The 20,359-nt window shown below is 37.6% G+C and overlaps 1 protein-coding gene across 4 annotated transcripts in view; it reads right to left on the reverse strand.

Moving 5' to 3' along the window:
• Positions 1-20,359, reverse strand: part of LOC107228136 (zinc finger protein 37) — a 185,516-nt gene that overhangs the window by 115,820 nt on the left and 49,337 nt on the right. For all 4 annotated transcript variants that reach the window (XM_046740057.1, XM_046740059.1, XM_046740056.1 and 1 more), the window contains exon 3: positions 13,471-13,738. In XM_046740057.1, the coding sequence (XP_046596013.1) occupies positions 13,471-13,738 (268 nt within the window). The remainder of the gene's footprint in view (positions 1-13,470; positions 13,739-20,359) is intronic.

Consider the following 20,359-nt stretch of genomic DNA (forward strand, 5'->3'; position numbering starts at 1 on the left):
GATCGACTTCGTTATAAAGGACGTTTTATAAAAAAAAAGTGCTGGATAAAAAAATCAAAATAGCGAGTAGTTTACAAGCGAAAAAAGAAGCAGCAAATAAACCTGTTGAGTTTAACCTCTTGGAGGGTCCTCGTCTGGTAGAATTGAGAGAATTATGCAAAAACTTGAGATGCTGTCAATGGACTAACGTACTCTCTCTCGATGATACAGTGGATGAAACACGTTCAGGGTTAGATTCTATCCTGAGGGTCAAATGTATGAAATGTAATGCTATAACACGAGTATCAACTGGAAAATCTCATGCTGTCCACAATAATAAAAAATGTAAACATTCTGATAACACCACGGGCGTAGTACTCGGTAAGTTTATTAAACATACATTAGTTATTAATATTTTATTGAAACATGATAAGTCATTAAATTGTATGATTACTCGAAAGAAAAGAAAATTTAATCATTGTGAGTAAATGAAATACTGATTTTTTCGTATTTATCATAGGTGCTGTACATGCTGGCTATGGCTGCGCTGGACTGAACAAAATATTGGCTTGTTCAAATATGCCTGGAATTTCTACGAAAATGTTTAAGAGGTATGAAAGAGAAGTTGGCCCTGCAATTGAAAAGGCTGCCCAGGAAAGCTGTAGGAAAGCTGCTGAAGAAGAACGGCAACTAGTGATTGATAACGTCGAAAAATTGTGTGAATTTTTGTAAGTTTTATTTGGTTTTCCACAATAATGCTACGTCAATTTTTTTGGAATTACCTCTATCACTTAGAAAAATACTTTTTTATACATATACTTATTGATGTCGGAAGTGCGAATATTCTGCGAATATTTTAACAGGCACTGATGTAATCTTATTATATCTGTATCTGTGAAAATATTCGTGGAATGTGCCAAACGACACTTATATTAATATATATGTATATAAACAATGATTTGGAGATAATTGTTAAATTTACATACATTTGAATTTTTACTTCCACCTTGAATTTTAAAATTTTTGTATAATAATGATTTATAATTGTACATATTTTACAAAATTGTTTTTTTCTTATACATCCAGAACGAGGTGTTCTTCAAAAATGTGTTGACTTTTTCATCAATTATTTTGTGACAAACTATATACATATATATAAATATACACATCGATTGTTTATACATAAATCAATAAATACTAAAAATATTGGAAAATAAACCTTCATTTTTCCTGTATTATGCCATCCCTAGCTTTTCTTTTTTTGTTTTACTAGGCCACAAGAAATAGTAGAAGATATTTATCCGCATCACATGAGTTTAATTTCGGCTGGAAAGAACATCGACGAAAATAACAACAAAAATTCAAAATTAGACTCAGCTGTCGGAGAAGTTGTCAACATTATTGTGTCCTACGACATGGGATGGAGTAAGCGAGGGAATGGAAGAAGTTACGACAGTCTGAACGGTTATGGCACTATTATTGGGTTTTTGAGTGGAAAAATTTTGGATTACGCTGATCGGATTCGAAAATGTAAGTACTGTGATCAAGGTAAAAGCAAGGATGACGACGACTGTAGAAAAAATTTTGAGGGCAGTGCTAAAGTGATGGAGGCAGATGCTGGAGCAGCATTAATAAATGACAGTAAGATTCTTAAAGAATATAATCTTGCTGCTCGAGTATTAATTGGCGATGAGGACAGTTCGACGATTGCGGCGGTATGTCGAGGAAATCCAGAAAATGTTCACAAGCTTTGTGATAGAAATCATTTGAAAAAAAATTTCGGTAAAGATTTATACAAACTAGCTAATTACAAAGAAATGAAAAAAAAGGTAGCATTGAACACATTAAAAAATGCTTTGGATATGCTATTGCTCAAAATTCCGGCAACAGTAAGAATTTAGCAAATACATTACCTAGCATTCCAGATCATTCATTTAATTGCCACGAAAATTGTGGCGCTTGGTGTAGCCGGAAAAATGGTTCTACTCGACAAAAAATCACCCTTTCAGATACTTCATTATATAATGAATTATCTGCTTCATTTACAAAGTAGGCCGCCAATGCTCAGAAATTCTCGATTGCTGAATCGAGTCAAGCGAATGAGTCGTTTAACAATATCATGGCTCACAAATCACCCAAGAATATTTGTTACAGCCGAAGTGAATCGTCGAGTTTTCGTCTTACTAGCTCAGTGTATGTGAAAAATGATGGTAAATCATACCTCATGGAGGTTCGCAAAACTTTGGGGCTGCCATCAGGGCAGTACACAGCTTTCTATACTAAACAATCTGATCTCCAGCGGGAAACACGATCTGAAACTGCTAAATTACCGGATGCTAAAAAACGAAGGATTTCTGTAGCCGAAGAACGCGAGAAGTTGAAGAAAAAAAATTAAAGCACAAAAGGTATATAATATCAGCCGAATTTTGGTTTTTCCGAGTCATGTGAGGCTTCCATAGACTTTGATAACTCACAATTGGAAAGCACTGAGATTAAAATAACACCTAAAACCTGTAATCTAGTATATTTTGATTTAGAAACGTCTGGTTTTAGCAAATCGGACGAAATTCTACAAATTGCCTCCTTTAAAAGGCGTAGTGTCAGATCATATTTTTGAAAAAATGGCCTCTGAAGGTATAAAATATAATCATTTAGTAACAAAATATCAAAGTGAGGGAACTGAAAAGTTTATGCAATACTTAAAAAGTCCTGGTTGTGATAAAAAGGCAAGAGTTTCCAAAAATAAAAGAGTTCTTGATAAGTTAGTTAAGTTTTTCGAAAAAAAATAATGCTATTTGTATCAAATAATGTATTTTTTTAATATATTGCTCAAAAATATTTATTATGAATGAATATTTTAATAGACAAATATTATTTATCACTGAAGTTTTGTTGTATACTTCGTTATAGATATTTCGTTTAATATATTCTATATTTGATATGATTGTCATAAATAAATTGATAAAACTTTATAAAAAATGTTTTTTTTATATAATTATTATTTCTACTAATTATTAGTATCCAATGAAAAATTATTATTACTTTATTATGTCTTTAACCGTTTCGTATTTTCGCGCTCATTTTTATGCTCCGCCATTTCACCCGTTCCAACGTTGCCGTTTCGTTTACTCGTGACTGTTTCTCATATCCCCTCCACTAAACGTAATCATTTAAATATGTGATTCATTTTGATTTATTATTTAAAGGACGAGGTAAATAATTTTCATCTTTTTTTCAATTGCTGAAAATATATTTATTGAGAAAAATAGTTCTTAGCGAGTCCGCCTTTATGGGTTTCGCTCTTCTCCCAATCTCGGGCTTGAGGGCTTCGGCCAATCAAAAGCAGGCGTCGGGATGGAACTTTCTAGAAGCGCGACAACCTGTTTCTTATGAAGAAGCCTTGGCGTCAAGTCCGCCAAGACGAACGACGCACGAGTCAGTTCGCTCAGAGAAATAAAAGAGAGAGGCAAATCCAAGTTCCAGATTTACGCTATATTTTCTTTGTTATTTTTTTTGTTAAACAAGCAGCTAAAGATAGTTTATTTCAGTTTTTCTAAAGATAGTTTATTTTCAGTTTTCTCAATAAAGACTTTTTTTCTTTTTTCAAATAAACCAGTGCGCGTTGTGTCACCGAAATAAAGACAAAAAAAAAACATTATCTCTATCTCCCTCATTCTTCCACGACTAATCATAGAGGAAACAATTGAAAAACTCAATAATATTTTTCTTCGTTGTATTAATTTTTTGTGAGAACGGTGAAATTCCTTCAAGGAAAAAAAAATAAAAACTTGCCATTTTCCCACGCTTTCCCTATGCTACATATCATTTGCTACACAAGAAACATCATTTTTAATTGCAAATATCTCCTGTTAGACGAGGTAAATCGTCTCCTAATTTTAACAGCGTATGTATTAAGCATTCAACTACTTATATTCCAAGTTTGAAAGATTTCTTGAAATTTAGCTTGCGCGACCGTACTACCTTAATGATCAAATCAAGACAAAAGTACGAACAAAACTTATTTTTAATATCGACGGTTAATATTTATTAGGTTAGCTAACTGCTTGCTACCAACTAGTGAACAATTTGAAGCAACAGGTCTGATGGTTTTTCGTCGGAGATAAAATGGTGGTATTACCAACATTAAATAACAGTGCCATTTTATGGCTGCCGAACGAACTGATAATTGAGAAGGAACGTTTATATTCTCTAAAGTGTAGTTTTATTATAAGTATGCAAAACCATAGTTTATAATTAATTTTCGAATAATAAAGTATTGTAATAAAAACAAATTGTTTCCATATTACTGTTTTGAATATCTGCACTTACAAAGTAATCGAATAAGTTTTGTTTCTGTTGTTTCAAGGGTAAGAACATTGAAATAAATCGGTTTTTTATTATTATCAATATGGCGTGTCTTTTCGATCAATTTGTGGATTTGAGAGGTTATTCTGTATCGAAAAAGTTATTTAAAAAAATTAGTTTCATAATCGTACGAAAACGTTATCATGGAGAAACAAAATAATTTTGAGAAAAATCGCCTGTTTCAAATGGTTATTATGAAGATTATGAGTTGTTGTTTTTCTTGATTATAGCCTTTATACATATAGTTCCGTGATGTGACCAAATTTCATTCTAATCAGTAAAGCCGTTTTTGAGAAAGAAAATTTTTGTGATTTTCTGTTTTTTTCGATTTATTCCTAAACCAAGGTAGATAAAAATCAAACTTGCAAGATCAACGTATCTTATTAGTACCGACATAGCCTGAAATGATGATCCAGATATCCTTCTGGGGCCGATTCACTATGCTTATCATCCTATGGCCTTTAGACACAATATTCTTTGAATTACAAACAACAAAAAAAAAAAAAAATATCGATTCTTTGAAAAATTTACTCAGAAATGTAGAGTGAGATATCTTCACAAGCTGGAAAAAGTTCAATGCTCTTTCTTTGAAAGGGAGCTACCCCAAAGTACACCAAACCATGCGATTAGGATTAGACTTGGAAGATATCGGTTATCGGTGGAGATCCTAAAACTTGCTTTGAATATGCTTGAGAAGATACTTGCCATGTCAGAGTACACATACTCTAAAATTTGTTTCTTGCGATAAAAAGAACTAAGAGATAGAAGCTCGAATAACGTTAAATATAACTGGGAACGCAGATTAGAAGAATGTTTTTCTGAGCAAGTATCAAAAGGGATGTATAGAACCTCTTACTTTGCAATCTTCGTAAAAAAACAAAGAAAAAATTATTGGCACGTATGGACAATACTTGTATAAACAAGATGCACAAATATGTATTGAATCGAATGCCTTGGTCTTTCATCCACAAATTGTTTTCATCAGGGTACACAGGGTTACTTAACCTATGTGAAGTTGGCAACCCACTAAACGGAAAGGCATTTTTTTATATTTCAATCGATTGTACTCGGTGTGTACCTGATCGTATCATTTGTACCCGTTTGTACCAACGGTTATATCGTTTGTATTGGTTTTTACTGATGATTAAATCGGTAATACTTGTTTGTACCATTGAGAAATCGTTTGTAACCGTTTGTATCAACGGTTATATCGTTTGTACCTCATTGTACCACCGAGAAATCGTTTGTACCCGTTTGTACCAACGATTATATCGTTTGTACCTCATTGTACCACCGAAAAATCGTTTGTACCCGTTTGTACCAACGATTATATCGTTTGTACCTCATTGTACCACCGAGAAATTGTTTGTACCCGTTCGTACCAACGATTATATCGTTTGTACCTCATTGTACTACCGAGAAATCGTTTGTACCCGTTCGTACCAACGATTATATCGTTTGTACCTTACTGTACCACCGAGAAATCGTTTGTACCCATTGGTACGGACGATTATATCGTTCGTACCTCATTGTACCACCGAGAAATCGTTTGTACCCGTTTGTACCAACGATTTTATCGTTTGTACTCGTTTGTATCGATGATAAAATCGGTAATACTTTTTTGTACCATCTAGAAATCGTTGTTACTTGTTTATGCCAACGATTATATCGTTTGCACCTCATTGTACCTCCGAGAAATCGTGTGTACCCATTTGTACCAACGATTGTATTTATTTATCCATTTATTAAGGAAAAAAATCGGGAAAAAAAAATTGAAATAAATTAGGGAAATTGAGGAAAAAAAAATCGAAAAAAATCGAATTTTTTTTTTCAAAATAACATCGGTACAAACGAGTACAAATGATGCTTTTCACAATAGCATCAACGCAAAATATTTAGCTCAACATGAGTTGCGGACCAGTTTTTCTTCCCCTTATATTTTTTTCCCCCTTAAGGTACAAACGAAATTTAAGGTGGTACAATCAGGTACACACCGAGTACAATCGATTAAAATATAAAAAAATACCTTTCCGTTTAGTGGATTGCCAACTTCACATAGGTGGTTACTTAGGGTCACGTGCATCTCTCTACTCCTTGAGAATAATTGTACAAGTGAGAACGAATTCTAGCATGTAGTCAAGATTATTAGACAACAGCAAAATATACAAATTTAGTTTTTTTTTTTTTTTATTTGCAATTATCAGCTGCTATGTTATATAACATTAAATAATTTTGTTGAGTAATTATATGAGAAAAAGAAAAGAAAAGAGGTTGGTCAGGGTAGCAGTTGCATCCAACGATGCTCACTGCTATTGCTATTGTATTTGTTTATTTGTTTTCAATCGTTAACCGTTGCCGAAGGTCTAGCGGTTTCCATTTCTTCAACCTACGTGCGATGCGATTTCTGTCGAGTGATTGCGTTGCTAACTGGTTGGGATGTTGGTCAATGCGCGTTTCGTAGCTGGTACTTTGATTTTTGGCTGCGTTTCTGACTGTGTCGATTCTGAGGTCGTTGTGGAGTGTTGCGTTGGAAATGTACCAGGGGGCATTTGTTATTGCTCTGAGCACTTTGGATTGGAATCTTTGTAGGATTTCGATATTTGAGTTGCTGGCCGTTCCCCAGAGTTGAATTCCGTATGTCCAAATTGGTTTGAGTACTGTTTTGTATATCAAGAGCTTGTTATACAGCGATAGCTTAGATTTCTTGCCTATTAACCAGTACATTTTTTTGATTTTTAGGTCAAGTTCTTTTCTTTTCTTTTTTATATGAGATGCCCAGGTTAGTATTTTGTGGAGGTGCATGCCGAGGTATTTGACCTCTTCAACTCGTGGGAGGGGTACGTCATTCTGCTTGACTGCATGGCAGTTACTTTTCTTCATAGTAAATGTGACATGGACCGACTTTGTAACGCTGGCTTTGATTTTCCATTTTTTCAACCATTTCTTGATGTTCTTTAGTTCGTTTTGGAGTGTCCTTGAGGCTGTGTCCGGGTCTTCGTGCACTGATAATACGGCAGTGTCGTCGGCGAACGTGGCTGTGGTGGTTTCTTGCCCCTTCGGGAGGTCAGACGTGAACAGTGTGTAGAGGACCGGGCCTAGCACACTTCCTTGGGGAACTCCTGAGTTAATGGGAAAGAAATCGGAATATTCCATGCCATATCTCACTTCGAATTTCCGATTGTGCAAATAAGATTTTAGCAGTAGGTAAAACTGCGGAAATGACGTTTTAATTTTGTGCAGCAATCCATCGTGCCACACCTTGTCAAAGGCTTGTTCAATGTTCAGAAACACTGCAGAGCAGTACTTTTTTTCCTCGAGTGCGTTCGCTATGGCGTTGTATACCCTGTTTACTTGTTCTACAGCTGAATATTGAGGTCTGAATCCAAATTGATGTGCAGGAATCAGGCTCTGGGCAGTGATGGTGTTTTTCATTCTTGTCAACAGTAGCTTTTCGAGTAGTTTGGCCATAACGGGTAGGAGGCTGATGGGTCGGTAGGATGTGACAGAGTTTGGTGGTTTTCCAAGTTTTGGGATCATGATTATTTGCGCGACTTTCCACTGAATGGGTATGTCCGATAGGCGTATGATGGCATTGAACAGGTTGGTGAGAAACACTAGCCCTTTTCTTGGAAGTTTTTTGAGAGTTAATCCGGTGATTAAGTCGTAGCCAGGACTTTTCTTTGCATTTATGTTCTCGCGTATTGTGTTTCCAATTTCCGCAGGGGAAAAGTGTCGGATCGGAGGTTCCATTGGGAGTGGACAGTCTAGGAAACTGAGTATGTCTACGTCGTTGTCCTGTGCAGGGAGGGGAGTGAAGACTTGTGCAAGATGTTCTGCAAATATCTTAGCTTTTTCGGCGTCGCTTTGCGCCCAGCTCCCGTTATTTTTTTTTTTTTTTTTGATTGGTCGATTGTTGTTCTGCATATTGTTGATTTTTTTTGTTGGTTTCCACAGGGAGTAGTCTATGCTTTTTGTGTTGGTTAGGTTTGCTAGGTAACCTTCAATGTTGCGATTATTGTGTTCAAGGATTATTTTTTTTAGTTCTCGAGCTACTTTGTTAACTTCTCTTTTATCGATAGGGTTTCTGCTCAGCTGCCACCGTCTGCTGAGTCTTCTCTTTTCAGAGATTTTCCGTTTTATTTGGATTGGATAGTTTATGGCTGTACAACGAACGCCAGCGTTCGGTGTGGATTCCCTTGCTGCGTCTTGGATTAGTTGGTTCAAGTATGCCGTTGCATCATCAATGTCGGTTTCGTTTTTTAGAGGAACATGTAGGTTTATTAAGTACTCGATTCTGTCTTGAAATACGAGCCAGTCTGTGTTTTTATTGTGTAGTGATGGTAGAGTTTCTTTTTCGGTTATTTCCGTGTAGAGCATTAGTTTTACTGGGGTGTGGTCAGATGATAAATCCAGGCTGGATTCTGTGTGCGTATAATTTTTCGCTGCTCCTTTAGATATAAAGAAGTCCAGTACATCCGGTGTTTTGTTTCTGTCTGATGGCCAATAGGTTGGATTTCCCGAAGAGAGTTGATCGCAGTGCAGGGCTGTCATTGCTTTTCGTAGTTCTCTTCCTCTAGTTGTCGCTAGTCTCGATCCCCATGTAGGGTGTTTTGCATTAAAGTCTCCCCCAGCAATAAAACGAGGCCTCAGTTCTCGAAGAAAGTCGGCAAATTTATTTTCTTTGATACTATGTCTCGGAGGGCAGTACACCGCTGATACCACTAGGGGGCCTAGCTTTTTGTTGTCTACAATGATGTTCGTTGCCTGTAGGTAATCCTTAGTGTAGGGTAGTATTTCGTAGTGTTTGATAGATTTTTTAACAAATATTGCCGTTCCTCCATGCGCGGTGCCGTCGGGGTGGTTAGTGTTGTAGAGGTTATACCCGTTTATTTTGATGTAGCTCTTATCTGTGAAGTGAGTCTCTGAGACTAGAAGGATATCGATTTCGTTTATGTGTAAGAATGTTGTCAGTTCTTGTTTGTGGTTGGCTAGGCCATTGAGGTTCCACAGAGCTAATCGGTAGTAGTTGAATTATTTTTCCGTGAACTTGGTGAGTACCGTGGTCAGTAATTTTAGCATGGTATTCAGTAACTCGTTTTGTTGTGTTATTGCTTGTCTGAATTCATTAAATGATTTTTCGAGGACATTTAGCATTTCTCTGTTGTCTTCCGTACTGCTTGGGCGAGTGTTTACGTTGGCTCCAGCCGCTTGTGCGTAGCTTTGATAGTGAGCACCGTTTACAATCGGGGGAATATTTTGGGTTTGTGTAGGGAGATCTTCGTGGGAATTGTTTACATACTGTGGCCTTGATCTGTGCCATTGGGGCTTTTGGTTAACGGAGTTTCTTTTTTCTAGAATGTCCTGATATACCTGACAGCCTTTGTAATTAGCCGGGTGATTACCCTCACAGTGGACGCATTTTGCTGGTGTCTCTTTTGGTTTTTTGTAGGAGGATGTAGGGTGGTCATCTCCGCATTTGACGCATCTAAACTTTCTGTGGCAATATGACTTAGTATGCCCGTATCGCTGGCATGTAATACAATGAATTATTGCCTGGTTTTTTTTTGGCGGTTCGATCTTAATTTTGGCGTTTAAGAGGAGGTCAATTTTGTAAATATCTTTGTTGTTTGGGCTCGGCTCTAAGTCGACAAAAAACAGAGGTAACGGTATTTTGGTTTTATTGTTTCGTATGTTTGTAACGTTCCTCACCTGGTGTACTAATTCATCGATGGCGTTTTTTATGTCTTCGAGTGCAGTGGAAGGGTGCAGGGACCGCAGTACTATTCGATATGCTCGCTGTTGTTTCAGCTGGAAAATGTGGTACGATGCTTTTTCCTCATTGAGCATGTGAATAAATTTTCGATAGGATTCTGAGTCTTTTGGCATTATTTTTATGTTGCCATCGGTGTTCATGGTTTTGTGTGTGTATTGTTGCTTGGTTACCACTCTCTCGAGGCACTTCTCCAGATCGATGATTGATCGAACGTCCGGTACGAATATCGGCGGTGGCTTCGGTTCTCTCGTGCTTGTCTCAGTCTTGTTGTTATTGTTTGGGCTCTTGTTCTGGCTATTACACGGTTGGTCGTGTACGTTGTTGAGGGCAGTAAATCTGTTTCTGGTTTGAATTTGGTTACGTTCTTCGTCGTCACTGTCCGTTAATCTGAAGGTTCTACGGCGCTTTTTGTTTGGTATGATTTGCCATGTCGGTGATTCTTTACTCCCGTTGGTTCCGGTGGAGTTTCGTGTAAGAACCATTCGTTCTCGTTTGCTGGATAATTGAATGTAGAACGGATATGTAATAATACATAAACAAGCATAGGTATTCATACTGTAAAGTGTACGATTTTTCAGAACTTATTGCAGCTCGTATTAAAAATTGTGCATTACGGTAAATTGTTTTGCCGTACAGGATAAAAGTAGAAATTAATTATATTTGAAAAAAAAAATACGGTCTTCTCTTAGTCGGTGGACAATAGGACCGATCTTGCCGAATCGAAAACATCCTATGCTGTTGGCTATACGTTTCACAGATTCAGGGTTTATCAATTACACGATTACGTTTACATCACAGCTCAATACGAAAATTTTAACTGCCACAAAATAAACTATGATGATAATTCTTGAGAAACAACTCTTACTACTTTTATACGGTTCGAAATATGCTTCATTGTGGAATTGACCATCTCAGAAATAACCTCGCAAAGTATACAGGGACTGCTCTAGAGCTTGACAGATATCGATCGAAAAGAAAAAGTTCCATCCCATAGAGGTATTACAATAAAGTATGGGACTTTTAGGTTCTCGTGTAAGTGGAAGTGCCTTCTTATTAGAATGAAAAAGAAAATAAAAGGTGCCTATGTAGAATGCCTAACTGTTTGGGTGCGTTCTGAAATTAGCTGGCAGCGCTAAAAACTCCCTAGAATAGAAGCAGAGCTACCCACGAACTCGGCAGCGCAAACGAGATAAAATATTATTGGTAGCACTGGGAGCTAATATCAGAACCCTATCACCCGTATTCATAGTCCTTCCTTGAGGAACAAGGATTCCTTGTTCCTCATTTCACGTTTCATAGACCTTCCTCGACAGAACAAGGAGTCTTATTGGCCTCCTTCTTTCAAGGCAGGTCTCGAGCTTCCTTGAGGAAACCTTCGGCACTGCGATTGACTGTTTCGTTTCATGTAGCCAACGCTTGCGCTTGCCCTTGGCGTCTATGCACTTATGACCCGTATGACGCAGAGATCACAGCCAGTCTACAGGTTAACTTCTTTGAGGTTATACACTCTCATTAACCGACGCAACTTGACAATGAGAGCCAAGCGGTTTAAGTTAGATTTGAAATATAGCCGAGTGGCGCTTCGATCAGCAGTTTTACAACCATAAGCAATCACATATCCCTAAATATGTCTTCCTTCTGGAAGGGAGAGCCAAGTTGTGACTATGAAACGAAGACGCCTCTGAGATTCAAGGAAGCCTTGATCAAGGCGTCCTTTATCCTTGAGATAAGGAGAGACTATGAATACGGGTGTATGTTGTATGCTCGAGTAGAAAGAGAAAGGTAGACGGCTTTCATTTTCTCTTTCTTTTTAGTTGGGGGACACTTTCAGAGCTGTCTTCCCTCCTCTATGCTTATTATATCTCAGTCACCTATATGGTTGGCAACTGTTGTATAGTGTATTGATCGAGATCTGTCATGGTCTGGCAGATACGCAAAGAGCTGGCTTTATGATTCTGGATTGTGGAAATAATTGTGTGACCACTCCAGGCTATCCTATTCCGAATAAAAGCCGAGAAAATAAATCGTAGATAGATAATGGTTTGTAGTTATTTCGTGATGGTTTGTAGTTTCTGTCTTTGTCTTGAGCTGTCCCATAGAAATGTCTAAAGAACATAACCTTTCCAAATTAAATACCGACATAAATAAATTAACCAGACCTGACTAACACCATTGCATTAGATAAGTATATAACCCTTCAGAATTATTAATTATGAAAACGAATGTTTACATAATTGTCTATATAATTTTTTAGAGTAATTGATGTTTTGTGATTATTTGCAGACTTTTGAATGCTTCAGGTAAGAAAATAAACATTGACCGTGTTGCAGAGTATGTCGTGCAAGCATCAATTAGGACTTGCGTCAAATTAGAGGTATTCAACATTCATCAATGAGAAATAAAATTTGTCAGAAAAGAGAGTGAGGTGCATATTGTGTAACCAATTGACAGTGTCAGGGAATGGGGGGGGGGGGGGGGATAGGTCAAGCCTGTTTGATAGCGTAAAGGCTAATACGCCATATTTGGAGGGAATTCGTATCGAACAGACGCAAACTTGCATATAAGCATTATATTGACATACTGACTGATAGCGTCCTTTGATTTACTTTGCTTGGCAATAGATAATGCATCTACTTTCATAAGCCGGCGTAGTGTAATAATTCTCGGTAACTCGATTCCCCTTGTTCCTAATTAGTACATGTTTGCCTTACCGCCTGTGGCGTTAGAGTTGAAAAATGGTGAGTTTGCGCATTGAATATTAATTCTTGTAGTCGGCTGACAAAGTTTCGATAGTATACACAAGTTGGTTGAACTAGTTCAGAGCCGTAGCAGAGGACCGATAAATTGCTCGATGGTAGTATATTATGAATGAGTCAAGTGACAAAAGGCCTATGGGATCATTCTATGCATCAGGAGCTTCATATTTTTGGCCACGTAAACACTTCTACAAGTTTCAACAGAATCCGTGATCTGGAGATCTGGTACTATCCATCTAAGTTCCATAATTACTTTGGACAAATATTCTATCTGTGTTGAAATTCGTAGTCGTTTAGAATACTTAACCAATGTTCAAAATATGTGCGAAATAATGGTCTACCAGAGAATCAATTTTAATGAAAATCATGTTCCGTATTTATCCTAATAATTATAACTATAAATGCTCACACGCAGAAATGGATCCTGCGGCAGCTAATTTTTCTCCCGAGACAATTACTTCAGTAATAGGGCAAAATTAGCTGTTGCAAAATGAATTTCCGCATGTGTACAAACTATACTTAATGTTCAAATGAATGATGGAACAACAGAAAATTTATGATTTTTTATTGACAAATCTGAATTTTCGAAATATTTACCTGAATTTTGATTTGTTTTTGTGCCTCTTGACGTGCGTAAGGAATCCGTAATACTTGTCGTACACATTGCAGCATTGTACGCACATGAATTTCGCTTGTTGATTATGAACAATTTCATGGTGTCTCTCGAGCATTTCAAGACTAGGCAACTTATCGTCGCAGTCTGTACATAACCAGGGATACCTGTCCAAGCCCTCACCCCTCTTTCGACCTGGTTTCGATGGCTCTGCTGCTCGAGCTTCTATCATTTCCACGTCAGATTCAGTACCTTCAAGGGGAAAAGAAACATCACTGTTGACATTTAATACTTATAAATCTTCATTGAAAAATGTGAAAGAAGAAAATATGCGAATTGTAAGTATCCAGTCCTAACTCCATATTCGAAGTTGGTTTCATTTGGATTAGATAAAATGTAATGCGATCTAAAAGGTGCTGTAAGTTATTTGTTCGATGTGAGATATGTACCTAGTTGAAGTTTGGATCGTTCGTCGAACGGTTTTTTAAAAATGGGATTTTCGAATTTCTCAGACTTAACTACACATTTGAAGGATGAAAAATGTGTCAAATATCACAATTCACACGCAAAAAGAGCCCTAACAGCAAACCACCCTAACCGGACAAATGGTATATCTTCAATCGTGCTAGTGCACCAAGTGAATGTGCCACCTAATAGTGATAGGGGGTATGTGTGGCAACACTACGAACTATTTCCGGAAGTACAATAATTTACAAAAAATGGGACGGGTACATCCGGTATGAAACACCTCCGCTCGAGAGCGGAAAAACCGTTGCGTAATCGCTTTTTGGAAATTCTTTCCCTCTCCCTAGTTTCGGTGTGGTGGTGCTGACTTAACGTTACGCACCTATATTATTTTTTTTATTTCGTTTTTTTCAAAAGCACGAAATTTGGGACTAGTGTGTATGAAGAACCTAAAATGAGCCTAAAATTCTTACGTCATCGTTTTTTCTAAGTTATTTCCCCTTCATTAGTTTTCGGTGTAGCGGTGTTGGCTTAATGTTAAGTTAGCACCACCACCGTTTTTTGCGGTTTTTTGAAGAGCATGAAATTCGGCATTGTAGCATTTAATTAGCCTAAGATGATCCTAAAATTGTGGCAGGTATAGTTAGTTTTTCGATTTTCCGTTGTGGTGGTGCCAGCTTAACGAAAATATATCTCACTATTTTTCTGGCACATTTTGTTATGTGCGGTTCGTTTGTATGCAAAAGGCTTAAGTCAAGTTCTAGTTATACTTGCCACACTTGTTTGAAAACGTGTATCGTTTGAAATCAATCATGATTGACGATAATATCACAACAGCATAACCGTAGGTGTAATGTTTAAGCACGAATGCTAACAATAAGTCAAACAAGAATCTTGTACGCAATTTAAACTTCAGGAGATATAGCCTTCTCCTTAAAGTTAACCCTCGGAGAATACACAAGGTCTCTCAGACCCTGTCCTCAAGTTCCGACTGTAACCCTATTTTGCCTGAATTTTTTCAAATTATTACCTAAAATATAAAAAATTACATAATCATATTTCTTACGAAATTTCCTTTTATTTTCAAAAATTTTTCAATCCGGAATTTTTTTGGTTGAAGTGTAAATATTTCTAACGAGTCATTTCAAATACGGAGTTTAATCCTACAATCTTTAAAGAATATCTGAGATTTTTTTCGAGTCAATCGGATAAGTATTTTGAAATAGCGGACCGTACAAAAAGGTACACAGTCTGACAGAACCAGAGTGTACTCCATGATCGCAAAATTGTACTCCGAGGGCTGAGGGCGCGTGATTATGGAGCCTCATTTTTCGTTACTGGAACTGGACGAGAAACTGAAATTTGTTCAAATTCCGGCAGGACATTGCGTTTTCTTGCGTCACTTTTCAACAATCATCGCACTGGTCAACAGTGATTTTGTTGCCCTTGATGTTTGAGTGGTCAATAAGATTTGATCTCGACGACCCTAGGAATAAGCGCAGTTTTTCTCAATTGCTATTATTATTTATTTTATGGATATTTTCATATATATGACTCAGCAAAGCAATATTTAAATAAAAACTTGGATTTCTATTGTATATCTACAATTTATCGAAAAAAATATTATTGATGGCTTTAGTTATACTTAATTTATTCAGACAAAAGTGAAAACAATATAGAAATTAAAATATTTTTTGAAACTTCTCTTAGTTTCAGTTTTCTCTAGATTTTATTTTATAATATTTTTGGGAACTATGCCTTTGTCGAGTCCTGCAGCAGTAATCTGCCATCATGTGACTATCTAGCCGACCCTGATATCTTTCCTCCATCACTTGCAAAACCTGGTGAAAGCGTTAAGATCTGACTTCCGTCTTTGATTGGAATACCTTCCGAAGCCAACCCCTTCTCTTTCAATACCAAATTCACATATAAAACAAAGTGAATTTGATATAATTATGATGTCATTAGTAAATTCTGGGTCGTCAAACATCAAAATTCACGAAAAATATCGAAATAACGAAATTTTATTAAATTGTTTTCTTGAGCTGTGTTATTACTTGACTTGATTGGATTCTTTCAAACCCTCAATGTATCCACATGCGCAAAAGCACGGACAAGAAAGCCAATCTGTCGAAAATAGTAATATAGACGGTCAATTATTAGGTATATGTCTGGTCTGACAGTGCATTAAGTATTAAAGCTAAATCTTCACATTCAGAAAAACAGGTTGTTCTATGTAGGATAGGATTTCATGTGAGCACGGAACTTATTGCATGATATGAACATCAGGTAATGCATCATAACGTAAGATGTCACATGATTATGTGAGCAAATGACGTATTATTTTATGATAAGATTATGCATGATGCACTAGTCGAAGAAGTGATCATTTAATCCATTTGCTCAGCCTCCACAGAAACATAGAGCGCCGCTATGTCGACGCCCCGACGAGTACGTGGCGCTAGAGCCGCCTCCCTAGCCGCCCGTCTAATCGGAAGGAACCCCCGTACGTTAATATTATTTACTGTCATATTTGCAGTGTATGTACGTAAGTTTTTCGTAAATGAATAGTTGAATCAGTTTGCAATTGTACACAGTTCACTTTAATTAGGATGCGTATTGATACGTTTACTGGTCACTGCTTCTTTCATAGCGTTACCGAAAAAAAGTCTTTACGGTTGGGTACATTGATATTTTTTGACTAACGCACTATTATACAGGGTAGAGAAAAAATATGTAAACACCTATATAATCGTTAGGGGTGGTCAAAAGATAATTACGAAGGTCAAGTTTTACGTAATTTTCAATAGAGATACGATAATGACCTTGAATTCGACCTGGAGTCACAAACTCAAAATCATTTCAAGGACGACTTATTTAAAAAAAATATAAACCCCAATTTTTGACCACTCATTTTTGTTGTTTGTCACCGTTTTTGACTCTGCTACCGTCCTGTACGTGGCGCTGACCGTCGCCCAAACATCCTGTCCCGTTCTATTCAGTGAAGAGCCATCCGAACCAGTCGGGAGACTGTCTGCGCCACGTATAAGACTGTAGCAGAGATCTTTAGGTTAACCTTCGAATGACCTTGAACTTTTACTTGATGGTCAAGCTTCAGATCATGATCAGATCCGCCTGACGGAGGCTGAAAACTTTTGGCTAATATAATTTCCACGAAAATAGATATTCTTAAAATTAACCTATTATTGTTTTATAGAGCTATATCGATCCGTAGGAGTCGCTAAAGGTAAAATTGTTCGCTCTATCTGATTTCTGAACAAAAATAATGGGCATCTACTTTAATAGAAAGGGACCCTTGCAATGACCTTAAGATCGTACCTTCAGGTGAAATCCAGGGTCAACATAGAATTCTTCGTCGAAAATTACAAAAGACCTGACGTGAGATATTTTTCGTTTAGCCGCCCCTCACAAATTACTCGGGTGTTTCCAAATTTATTTCCCAGCATGTATATTGCGGCTGTTTGGCGTGAAATTGAAACTTATAACAATATTTAATCAGTGAATCAACCATAAATCACTTTGGAAAAGCTATTTTGTTATTCAATATTGTTTTTCATGAGAAAAAAGTGATGTGAGCGGCATGGAGGAAGGCGAGCTCCAGCATGAGCCTGGAAATCATGGGGGAGTCCGAAAAAATCGAGAGCGATTAAGAGGACAGGGAGAATGGGAAGAAAGAGGACAAGGAGAAGGCACGGGCAGAGGACGAAGAGGATTGGAAGAAAGAGGACAAGAAGAATGCAGAGGTAGAGGACAAGGAGCATGGAGAGGAAAATAACAAGGAAAATGGAAAGACAGAGGACTACACGGATGGAGAGGACGAGGATGGAGAGAAAGAGGTGAACAAGGGAGACAGAGAGGGAATTGGTGCACACGTGGCGGGCAGTTTTGGGTAGGAGAACGGCATCAGCCATATGGGTAGTCGAAATACTACAGGAATGTTATCACATATAACTACACTACTATACCGCTGAAAAAAAACTGACTGAATAGACTGAAGTAAATTATAATGAATGTATTGATTTCAGAATAACCATATATGACTCTGCTATCTTGGATCTCTCAGGAATTCGTCTCATCCCTATACAATCTTCATGTCGAGATTGAATAGCTTTATTAGTCGTTGCAATCTCAAAAACGGTTTTCTTCGCTCTCGAACGGAGGTTTTTCGTGCCGGATGTACCCGTCCCATTTTTTGTAAATTATCGGACTTCCGGAAATAGTTTGTAGTATTGCCACACACACCCCCTATCAATATTAGGTGGCACATTCACTCGCGTCGACGTCAAAAACCGTTTTTTCGCTCTTGAACGGACGTTTTTCATACCGGATGTACCTGTACCATTTTTTGTAAATTATCGTACTTCCGGAAGTAGTTTGTAGTGTTGCCAAACACACCCCCTATCAATATTAGGTGACACATTCACTTGGTTCACTAGCACGATTGAAGATATATATACGATTTGTCCGGTTGGGGTGGTTTTCTGTCCTGAGGGTTCTCTTTGGGGGTGAATTGTGATGTTTGACACATTTTTTGATCCGTCAAATGTGAACTCAAGTCTGAGAAATTCGATAATCCCATTTTCAAAAAATCGTTCGACGAACGATCCAAACTTCAACTAGGTAATTTCTGACTGATTCACATTACCAGATTTTTTATCTGGATTCAGTGCATCACAATATATATGTGAAAAACGAATTTAATCATGTTTAATCATATTTGATCAATTTTTGTATTACTATAAATACAATTTGTAGCATTTTTGAGGGATTTTTTGCAATTTATTTATATTTTTGAGGGCCGACTGGCAAAATAAACTTCGGATTTATACTGAGCGAATCGAATCTCATGTAAAACTTATATGATTTATTTTTAGAAATTTTTTTTATCACCGAAAGTGAATCCAATTAGTTATTTCAAAGATTACCATTTTTCAGCTATACTTGAATCGATTGTATCGATTGTTGGATACGATTGATGTTTATTAGTAGTATAAATACGAGAGTTCTAAATAAAAGAAAATGGCGGCGTACCGGCAGCGTATCTCGATTCCTTACCGACAGTCGGTATGTAACCACAGTGATGGTAAGCCTCACCCAGGATATTGTTACCGGCTGAAGCGTGAACATAGATGGCGCCACCAGTATTTTTGCCCGATTTTACCGAGAGACAGTTTGACAATGAATTATTTGCTTAGTCAGATGAGCAGCCATTTTGATTTTTGCTTTGTCAGATGAGCAGCTATTTTGATCATTTGCTTAGTCGGATGAGTAGCCGATTTGATTTGCTTATCGTCAGACAGTTTGATAATGGGATTTTTTGCTTAGCCGGATGAGCTCCCATTTTGATTTTTTCATCGTTGGATGAGCAAACATTTCAAATTTTTTATTTTTTTTTATTGTTAGATGGTAAACATTTTACCGACGAAATTGTTATCCCCAATCTCACCGACAGTTGGTGTTACTGGGTTTTACCGCAGGTTTGTCGTATGTGGCGCCCCCTCCATCACATTATCGATCAATCGATATTCCATCGATCGACTCTGCGTGATGTTTCCAATGCTCGCCGCATGATGGCAACTTTTTTATTCATCATGTGGTTGGGGGTGAACGGTTCAGAAAATAAGGGTTGGATGCTTTGAATAGATCGTCAAATTCTTCTCACAAAATGCGTGTCGAGACTTGTCCGATGGAAAATTGTAGTGGGGCGTTGGTGGTATATGAAACGTGAGCCCATTCCGATAGTCACACTGTTCTCATCGCCTCTTCGCGTCGTGAACTGCTCTTACTTGTGAAGAAAATAAACTCTGAATGAAACGCAATGGATCTAACAAAAGTTAACCACGTCAGCCGCATGGAGAATCTGCCAACCAAGAAGATGTCGGAACTCGAAGTTGGGGGTATGTATGACGTCACAGGGTTACGACTGGTGAAAACAAAATTCGGGGTACGTGCTCTGGCGACGATCGATGGAGAATACAACGTCTTCTTACCACCGAGAATCGTAAGGGTTCTACAAGAAGATTCTAATCAGCTGACTGAAATGTGTAACATGGCCGGGGAAAATCGTCTGCAAATGAAATACCTTGGTGGGGAATTCAACAAGTTTGAATTTCCATGCAGTTATGTGCCGTAAATAAACTATGCGATCCCCTCTACTTCTACAAAATTCATTCGCGTGGGGATAAAAGCGGGTGTGCTGGAGATGGAATAGTCAGTCTTCTACATACCATCTGTCAGTAAAATCGAGCGCAACATTCCCACTCCTCAGCATGGCGATGATCCTAGACGTGCAATGTTTTATTGGTCATAACATGAAGTTTGTACCCAACGAAGTCGCAGTCATCAACGTAAACGGGCAGGGTCTGGATTACATCATTTTCAGGCCGC

This window comes from Neodiprion lecontei, chromosome 5 (genome assembly GCF_021901455.1).
Source record: "Neodiprion lecontei isolate iyNeoLeco1 chromosome 5, iyNeoLeco1.1, whole genome shotgun sequence".
Taxonomy (NCBI): domain Eukaryota; kingdom Metazoa; phylum Arthropoda; class Insecta; order Hymenoptera; family Diprionidae; genus Neodiprion; species Neodiprion lecontei.